The following is a 10,313-nucleotide window of genomic DNA, read 5'->3' as shown; positions in this document are numbered from 1 at the left end:
AATTAAAAATTAAATTAATTTTAATGCTCGTAACTCGAACTACATGTTTATTTTAAGTAAACCATCAGCCTTGACTTATCTTTAATACTGAATATTATTCCAGATCACATGTACTTGAAGAGCATTTAGCTTAGTTTCTATCTTTCTGAGAGTTTTAGAATGCTCAGTACTTATAAGTGCTTGACTTCAAAGCAACTAAATAGAGATCTTTTACAACAAAACCTTCCAGGGGTAGAAAAATATCACTACACACACACACACACACACACACACACACACACACACGGAGACACACACACACATACACACACTCAGAGAGAGAGAAAATAACTTTATAGTTACCAATATTTGTATAGAAGATTTTCAAGATTTGTGTTTATCCCTGGAATTAATCCTAAGGGAGTTGTGCCAGAGCTTGAGCAACAACATCCATTTTTTTGGATGTAGTATAAAAGGCCTCTTTTCCTTTTTCCATACTTACTTTCCAGTGATTATGGTGTGTTTCTATTTCAAAGACATGATAAGATGTATAACTTTAGGGGGCTGAGAAAGAATGCAAGTTTCTCCTAAGACCAAAAACTCACAAACCCTTTGACATAAACAGGGGGAGTTTTGGGGTTGGCAAAGGAATAGGTGAACGTTGAATTGCATCTAAAAATGACTTTTGTGTATGGTTTCTGTCAAAGCACATCAGACAGAGGATGACTTAGAATGAGTATCAAATAGAGGAGGATCATGGAAAACAGTAAGAATCCTATCAGTCTTACAGTCTTTTGTATTCGGTACTGTTGTGGTTGTTTACATTTCTTTTTTTACCAGCTTTTTGCAATGACTGTTTCAATGAAGCTATTTTTGGAATTTTGAAGCCTTTGCTTTTTAAGTGCACTTCTTTAAATGATTTTATTTTCTTGGACGTTCTCAAAATGGCTATTGTAATTTCCCTGAGGGCTGGTAGCAGTTTGGCAGACACTAGCAATAAATGGAATTTAACCCACATTTCTGTCCAGCTATACCTAAGCTTTGGATAGGGGGCAACTCACACATTTTTGTCTGGCCTTATTTTGTGGCTGCCAACGTGACAGTTACCAAGCCATTATTTGGGACACAAAGCATGCTTGTAGATTTTTATGGCTTCCAGAACATAGTTCTGTTTGTTTCTTTGTTTGTTTTTGTTTAAATTCCAGATAGTTAAAATACAGTCTAATATTAGTTGCAGGTGGACAATTTAGTGATTCAACACTTACATACAACACCTGGTGCTCATCACAAGTGCACTTCTGAATCCCCATCACCTGTTTCATCCGTCACCTTCCCAACCCTTGGTCACCTTTAGTTTCCTATATACTCAAGAGTTTGTTTCTTGGTTTGTGTTTTCATTTCTCCCCATGATCACTTGTTTTGTTTCTCAAGTTTCACATATGAATGAAATCAGAAGGTATTAATCTTTCACTCCCTGATTTATTTTGCTTAGCATAATACTCTCTACCTCCATCCATTGGATGCAAATAGAAAGATTTCATTATTTTTTATAGCTAAGTAATTTGTCATTGTATATATATATATATATATAGTGTGTATCTATACGTGTGTGTGTATGTATATATGTACACATATATACACACACATATACATTGTTATATATGTGTATATATATATACACACACATATGTATATACCACATCTCTTTATTGTTTTTAATTTTTTAAACATTTATTTATTTTTGAAGGAGAGAGACAGAGCATGAGCAGGGGAAGAGCAGAGAGAGAGGGAGATAGAGATTCTGAAGCAGGCTCCAGGCTCTGAGTTGTCAGCACAAAGCCCAGCGCGGGGCTCACACCCACAAACCATGAAATCATGACCTGAGCCAAAGTCAGACGCTCAGCCGACTGAGCCACCAGGCGCCCCTATAAACATCTTCTTTATCCATTCATCAGTTGATGGACATTTGGGCCCTTTCCATAATAAGGAGATTGTTGATAATGCTGCTGTAAATATCAGATTGCATGTGTCCCTTCAGATCAGTATTTTTGCATCTTTTTGGTAAATACCTAGTAGTGCAATTGCTAGATCTTAGGTAGTTCTATTTTTAACTCCTTGCAGAAACTTCAAACCGCTTTCCAGAGTGGCTGCACCAGTTTGCATTCCCACCAAGAAGGAAAGACAGAACCATAGTTCTGAGATATAAGATAAACAACATGTCAGAGGGTAGAAAACTTAACTCTTTGGATTTTAAAGATCCCATTTAATTTTTCTTTGTTTGTTTATTCATTCGATTATTTACTATTTTTCCTGAAGGTCATGTACATTTTCCTTTATCTCGTGTACACATTAACAGAAACCACCAGTACTGAGGTAGTGGAACTATGGACATCAGCCATAGCCAAAGAACTAGGGACTGGTTGGGGGCAAGGATTCAACGAGCAGGCCTCCAAGAATGGGGACTACTGAGTGATTCCACACACGTGGAGAAGTGTGGCTGCCACCCACAGTTCTCAACTTGAAATCTGAGTTCAGAACCAAGGGCTAGGTTTAGAAGTTACTGTGAACTGTTCAAGAGAATGCTCTCTACACGTCACCATCAATTTGCATCATGGACTAAGCCAGCAGATTCCATTCATGGAGACTGCAGACAGGAAATGGGGAACAGACTAAGCCAGCAAACCGCAGAAAATGGAGACTGGACTGGAAGTGGAGAAGGGATTCCTATGTGGACTTGTGGGCTGAACCACCGGCTAAGGACTGGTGCTCTGTCAGAGACAGAGTGATTCATTAACCTTGGGCTGGAAAGGCAATTCAATTTGGAGCTCTAATGCCAAAAAGAGCAGACCTTAAACCAAGATGGACTTAGCAATGTGCCTTGGAAATGCTGAGAAAGACAATGACTCAAAAGTATTCATGGGATGCCACACTTGTGTTTCTTGTTGTCCCCAAATACAGTCAGAGTTCGCTTTGGATCTAGACACTGCCACCAAATCTGTTTAAAAAAATTCAACCGCGTGAATTCTAAAACCTAGTTAGCTTTATTATGTAATTTTTGAATTGCGGAGCATTCCATCTAGCAAACAAAAAGGAGCTCCATTGAGCTGAGAAACTGGAAAGATTTTTTTAAGTGAAGAGAGAAAGCAGAAAAACAATTATTAGCAAAGAATCCACTGTTTTAGGCAAGGTTGCCTGGCTAAGAGGAGAGAGGGGATCCGTCAGTCCAGTTTTTAGTGCTGACCAGGAAATTTCCATGGTGACTGGTGATGGATTACATCCCTGGGGGTTGAAATTGCTCTCAGGTATACTGACATGGGGCTTTATCTTAAGTGGCTTTCCTATGGCCCTGTGGCTTTCTCTATAATACATTTCTCCATAGATATACAAATCCTGTGTGTCTCATATTGACTTCGTTTTGAGTGCTTGTTTCACCTCTCCCCGCCCAATTGTGGGCTCTGTCTCTGCTTCCTGAGACAGAAGGAATCTGTCTTGGATGAGGGGCTTCACTTGAATCCCAGCTCTGAGCTTTGTTAGTGGTGGGGCCCTCAATGTCTGTCTCACCACCTCATCATTTATTTGATTCTTAATTTGAAGACGGAAATTATCGTAATGTCCTTGTAGGGTTGTTAAGAGGATGAGATGAGAAATGTACGTATAAATGCACATCTGAGGCTTATTGCCATGGATTTCTCACATTCCCTCCCATTTCTACTCCCGCTGCAGAGGACACACTGGTAGAGGTGCTCCTAGAGATATCATAAAAAGGCACTCTGACCCTGCTACCTCTGCATTGCTGTTGCAGCAGAAAATAACATATAAGAGAACTTCACATGCAACATAAGGTGAGGTATGGAAGCTTAACAATAGCACATGGCTTTAGTGGTTGAAGTTAGCTGAGGACACAACATTTTGCAGTTCCTATCTGCTTGGTCTCTCAACCCTGTCTTTTGGTTCCCTTTCTCTTTATTTATTCTGTTCCACAGGTCTTGTCTCATCAGAGATTTCCTCAGTCTCCTGCGAATTCTTCCCGCATCCTCTGAGAATGCACAGGCATTAGACTACACCTGATGAGGTTGAAGTCTCACTTTGTTTGCTCTTCCTTGAGGTCCAGGTTGTATATACCTCTTCCACATTCAGGCTTGCTCATTCTGCTTTGTGTGCTGCCTGCATCCAAAGGAGTGGTGGGATGGTTTGCCCTCCACACAGCACGAGGTTGTCCCTATACATTCCAGATGGTCACGGTTTCACAATGTATGTGATGAATATTCCTGCTGGGTGGTCAGAAGTGCCTACACCATGTTTCTTAGTTGCTTAACAGCTGCCTTTCATTCTTGGTGAGCTAGAGTCCCATAGTTCTTTCTTCTAAGAAGGATATTTGCACTCCTCGTTCGTATGTATACCAGTCAAAACAATGTGTACTTGCTCTGCATAATTTCATCCCCAAATATCTTTTTGCCATCCTCTCCTGGGCTGCAGCCTGTGGCTACCAGGAAGCCCCAAAGAATGGGCCTGATCTCTCACTTTTAGCCAAAGGATACCTCTCCAGCCTGCATGTTGCCCAGACAATCAGTGGTGATGAGCTGACTTGCTTCCTGGTCTCAATCTCTGCTCTCAATCTCCACAAGGGGAAGTATACAAATCTCTCACATTACCTTTAGTCCTGGGTACATGATTTCTTCTGGTGCCCCATTTCAAAGTATAAGTCTCTAGTGATCAGAGAGGTCCAGGACTCCAGAACCAGCTCAGTTTAATGACATCAGAGAAGGTGACAGAGGGTCCTCCTTGTCATAGCTGACTTCTTACATCCCATTCGGCTCCTGCCTCGGTCTTTGCCCACACCACCTTTTGCACCAACGACACTTTATACAGCAGCCAGTTCCCCAGGTGCATTACCTCCCCCACCTGATTTCTGTCCCATTTTATACACAGGCACGAAGCAGGTAATGAGTGGAGTCTCACAGACAATTAGGGTGGCTCATAGCAAGTCCCAGGTGGATAGTCAAACATGGTTTTTTACAACACTGGAATCCACGCCACCTGCTGTTTCTGCTCTAGACAAAACCAAAAGAGTCTTTTCAACACCTCCTTTCATGAGTCAGCATACTTTCTAGATAAAGGAAAACACACTTGCAAATATTGAAGGTTTCTGTCTCCTAATGATGATATGCAGTATCTTTTCTGAGAAGGAAGGAGACTCTCATCCTTATTTAACTTCCTTATATGAAAACCAACGTCTATTACATGGTAATGTTGGAGGTTATCAGAAGTGTTTTTTCTAGTGGGTCTTTCACCACAGGTAGTATGGGTATGGGGGTGAAAGCTCATGCTGTCTTATTAGATTTGCCCCCATGAAGGTGTATTATTTTCAAAACCTTAAAAATAAAGAATAGCGTGGGCACAGGAGAAAGGATAGAATAATCAGTTTTTGAAATTATAAGAGCAAATAGAGCTTTCCAAGATAAGTGAAAAAGAACACGAGGAAGGGCAAACTTTTCATCCATGTAGAATTCCACATAATGCCTGGATAGAGAAGGGCTCCTGGATGCAATGTTGTGGCCAGGACTTAGGTTCTGCCTGCCCATAACAGCAAGCCTACCTTTGTGCTAATTCTTTTTCTTTCCTCTTCTCTCCTCCCCCTAGTGCCCTCTAGTGCTCAGCCATGGGTCAGTCCACTTCCACAACATCTGATACAGATGGTGGTCGTTTGGCTCTCAGCTTTGACAAATTTTTAAAGAATTTCAAGTTGGAAAGCACAATAGTCTCTCAGGACACCGTCAGGAAGATTCAATCACACCTGGAGGAAGGAGACCTTCAGAGTGCAGTTTCTACAATAAATAAACTATTGAGAGACATCGACAGTGCTTCACTGAACATTGCTGTGACTGGGGAGTTTGATTCAGGGAAATCCAGTTTCATCAATGCCCTGCTGGGGGTGGGGCAAGAGGAAGAAGGGGCTGCCGAAACTAGGCCAGAGGAGACAACCGTGGTGAGAACCCCCTACAAACACAAGAAATTTCCCAATGTGACATTATGGGACCTGCCTGAAATTTGGACCACTGAATTTCATGCACACAAGTATCTGCAGGAAATGAAATTTGGTGAGTATGACTTCTTTATTATCGTGTATGCTAAACGTGTCAAACATAACGATGTGCAGTTGGCTACAGCAATTAAAAAAATGAAGAAGAATTTCTACTTTGTCCGAACTAAAGTGGACAGTGATATATATCATCTAAAAGTGAGTAAACCCTCCACATTCAATAAGGACGAACTCCTGCAAAAGCTCCGTGATGACTGTGTGACACATCTGAAGAATGTCAATATACGGGATGTTCCGATCTTCTTAGTCTCCTGCTTTGAGTTGTCTAGCTATGATTTCCAAAGCCTAGAGACCACCCTTCTGAGGGAGCTCCCAGCCCACAAGCGCCACATCTTCACGCAATTCCTGCCGAATGTGACCGAGGCCGCCATTGACCGGAAGAGGGACTCTCTGAAACAGAAGGTCTGGTTGGAGGCCCTGAAGGCTGGCGCATCTGCCACCATCCCTTTGGTGGGCTTCCTCAGTGAAAACGATGTGGAGACTTTAAAGGAGACTCTAACTCTCTACAGATCTTACTTTGGACTGGATGATGCATCCTTAGAAACCGTGGCCAAGGACTTGCACGTGTCGGTGGAGAAACTCAAGGCAAACCTTATGTCACCCCACTTGCTCTCAGTTGAAAAGGATGATGAGTCTTTAGGGGACAAACTGTTGAGATGTTTGGAAAAAATCTGCTCTATTAGTGGAGGTCTCATTGCCACTGGTCTTTACTTTCGGAAGATATTCTATTTGCAAAATTATTTCCTTGACACCGTGGTGAGGGATGCAAAGCTTCTTCTTAAGAAAGAAGAGATTCTTAAGGACTCTGAGGGCTCTGAGCAAACCTACATGCATCAGGAGGTCAGGGATGAAAATGGGAAAAGTGAGGCAAGTAGCTCCTGAATTATTCTTGGTGTTGGCATGGCACTGGTGCCTGGAAAGTTGACATAAGGCTTCCTTGAAGCAATCTTGACCCACTGCCCTCAGAATATCACAGACATTTCCATAATTCACTCTTGAACAAACTACAGACTTAATGACTATAATTTGACAGTGAAGGCAATAAGCTCTCAAGAATCCTTTCATATGATCTTTCTTGGGAAAATGAAGGACACAAGTCTGCAATTTTCCATTATTAGAGAGAATAACTCTTTGTGTGATGGTTACTTCATACCAGGCACTGATCTTCCTAATGACATACTAGTAACAAATGGCTGTGCATACAGTAGGTCCTCAAAAATACTTTTTACACTTTTAATGTTTGTTTATTTTGAGAGAGAGTGACAGAGACAGAAACAGAGACAGAAACAGAGAGACAAAGATAACGAGTGGGGGAGGGGCAGAGAGAGAGGGAGACACAGAATCTGAAGCAAGCTCCAGGCCCTGAGCTATCAGTGGAGAGCCTTACCTGGGCTCAAATTCTCAAAAATGGGAGATCATGACCTTATCCAACTCCCAAAGTTGGATGTTTAACCAAGTGAGTCACCCGGGTACCCCTCAAAAATCATTTTTAAAATAAATGCATACACAGTCCATTTTTATGCTTCTGATATTCTGTTATGAACACATACATTTTATCATTAATAGATTATTAACTAATGTTGACTGATACCCTCCCTGTCTTTTCTAACGTCATCGTTTTATTAAAAAAATAAAAGATAATGAAATGAATCTGTGTCATGGGAAATAAAAGAGAAATATTTGCTAAGGAAAAACTTTATCTGGGATACCCTGGGAGAGGAACAAGTGTCTAAGATGGGAACATGGTCAAAGGTTTGCATATTGCAGGTTTAGGCACTCCTAGATTGCTAGCAATATATTTTGTGCCTGAACTTGAAAGGTTAGGGAATATGAGATGAGACAATTATGATAAGTCTAAGTGGAAATAATTTTTTTAAAAAGGCCTAAGGTCCTTAAACATATCTAATCTAATAAGGGAAATGAAAATTTGAAATGGAATCTATACTAACACATCATTTATCCCATATTAGATTGGGGGAAATTTCAAAGTTTGACATTCTGTGGGTAAAACTGTAGAAAAATCATTGCTGTCATACAGTGTTGGTGGGTACACAAAGTGATATAACCTATAAGGTGGCAAATTAGGCCATCTCTAGGAAAATTGCACACACATGTATACTTTGTCCCAGTGATCCCGCTTTGAAGAATCTGGGTCATAAAAATTGAAAGTAAATTGTTGGTTGGCAAGGGCTGGAAAGTGGGGCAAATGCATAATGCTGGTTAAAGAATACAAGCTTTCAGATATAAAGTGAATGTAGAATGTGCTGACTATAGTTAATAATACTGTATAATAATACTATGCAATAATAATACTGGAAATTTGCTTTAAAAAGCAGGTCCTAAGTGTTCTCACCACACACACACACACACACACACACACACACACACACGTTAAATATTTGAGGTGATGGATATATTAACTAACTTGATTATGAAAATCATTTCACCATATGTACAAATATTTGAAATCATCACATTAAATATATATTATTTTATCTGTTAAATTTACCTGAATAAAGCTGTTAGGGGAAAGGAATAAAGATTCTGGAAAAATTACAAAAACATATATTCTAAAAGCTATTAATTGCAGCAAAATTGGAAATGTAAAACACAGAACCTTTTTATGTTGATGAGTTCCCAATATTTCATTTTTGTTTTTATTTCCCTTGCCTCTGGAGACATGTCAAGTAAGAAATTGCTGTGGCCAACTGAGGGTGTAGCGGCGCGTGGGGGAGAGGGAAAATAGTTATGGGCATCGAGGAGGGCACTTGTTGGCATGAGCACTGGGTGTTGTATGTAAGCCAATTTGACAATAAATTATATTAATAAATAAATAAACACAAAAATAAGAAATAGCTGTGGCTGAGGTCAAAGGGGTTGCTGCCTGTTTTCTTGTACAATTTCTATGGTTTCCTATCTCACATCTAGATCTTTTATTTATTTTGAATTTATTTTTATGTATGGTGTAAAAAAGTGGTTCAGTTTCATTCTTCTGCATGTCGCTGTCCAGTTTTTCCAGCACTATTTGCTGAAGAGACTGGCTTGTTTCCATTGAATATTCTTTCCTGATTTGTCGAAGATGTTGGCCATATATTTATGTCCACATTTGGGTTCTCTATTCTGTTCCATTGATTTGAGTGTCTGTTTTTGTGCCAGTACCATACTGTCTTGATGATTACAGCTTTGTAACACATCTTGAAGTCCAGGATTGTGATTCTTCAAGTTTTGGTTTTCTTTTTCAGGATTGCTTTGGCTGTTTGGGGTCTTTTCTGCTTCCATACAGAATTTAGGATTATTTGTTCTAGCTCTGTGAAGAATGTTGATGTTATTTTGATAGGGATTGTATTGAATGTGTAGATCAGTTTGGGTAATATATATTTTTTAACAATATTTGTTCTTCCAGCCCATGAGCATGGATTGTTTTTCCTTTTCTTTATGTCTTCTCCAATTTCTTCCCTGTTTTTTAGTTTTCAGAGTACAGATCTTTCACCTCTTTGGTTAGGTTTATTCCTAGATAGCTTATGGTTTTAGGTGCAGTTTTAAATGGTATCAACTTCTGGATTTCTCTTTGTGAAGAGCCAAAAATTAAGTCCTCCATTAAGAGAAACCTCGGGCTGCACATAGCTCCAGTCCCAGTTCCAGGAAAAACCTCAGATTGTTCAAGGCTAAAGCCCTCCTCGGACCACCCTCAGTTCAGCTAATCAAAAAGAAAAAAGAAACACTCCTATGGTCTGAGTCAAGGCTGGGAACCGCAGGTACAAACTAGCCAATTTCTCACCACTTGCCTGAACCCCACGTGGGTCCTTTGAACTCACCTCATAATTGGTCATTTCCAAAGGAGTCTCAAAAGTCATGATTGGGTCCCACCAAAAATAATGAACACCTCACAGATACTGAATGGTCAAAGCTGTTACCAGGGGTCCTGTACAATTGTAATTGGTGCTTATGTGATGATGCTATGTGTACTGTAACACCCCCATCCCTTACTCCTTAAAAACCCTGTTCGCTATTGTTCTTGGCTTCACCGTGCTGCCACGACACCAGTAGGTGGGTGAGCCCCTGCTTGAGCTTGTAATAAAGACCCTTTTGTATTTGCATTGGTGCCGGCTCCTTGGAGGTCTCTGTGACTCGCGATTTGGGCACATTTGCACTGCTTATTGTTGTTGTATAGAAATTTCTGTACATTGATTTTGTATCTTGTGACATTGCTGAAATCATGTCAGTTCTAGCATTT

The 10,313-nt window shown here is 40.3% G+C and overlaps 1 protein-coding gene across 1 annotated transcript; it reads left to right on the top strand.

Moving 5' to 3' along the window:
- The first annotated feature begins 2,263 nt into the window (after positions 1-2,263).
- On the top strand, positions 2,264-7,369 carry LOC120227644 (T-cell-specific guanine nucleotide triphosphate-binding protein 2-like). Its single transcript, XM_039225717.1, has 2 exons — positions 2,264-3,281; positions 5,620-7,369. Exon 2 carries the CDS (start codon positions 5,639-5,641, stop codon positions 6,959-6,961), a length of 1,323 nt encoding a protein of 440 aa, XP_039081648.1. The 5' UTR covers positions 2,264-3,281; positions 5,620-5,638; the 3' UTR covers positions 6,962-7,369.
- Positions 7,370-10,313: the final 2,944 nt, after the last annotated feature.

This window comes from Hyaena hyaena, unplaced genomic scaffold, assembly GCF_003009895.1.
Source record: "Hyaena hyaena isolate Hyena2069 unplaced genomic scaffold, ASM300989v1 scaffold_2640, whole genome shotgun sequence".
Lineage (NCBI taxonomy): Eukaryota > Metazoa > Chordata > Mammalia > Carnivora > Hyaenidae > Hyaena > Hyaena hyaena.
Note: the sequence above shows the minus strand (reverse complement) of the source record. Positions and strands in the feature narration are given on the sequence as shown.

What these genes read in the sequence shown, in the direction of transcription:
- LOC120227644 (XM_039225717.1), top strand. Translation starts at nt 5,639, where the DNA reads ATGGGTCAGTCCACTTCCACAACATCTGATACAGATGGTGGTCGTTTG.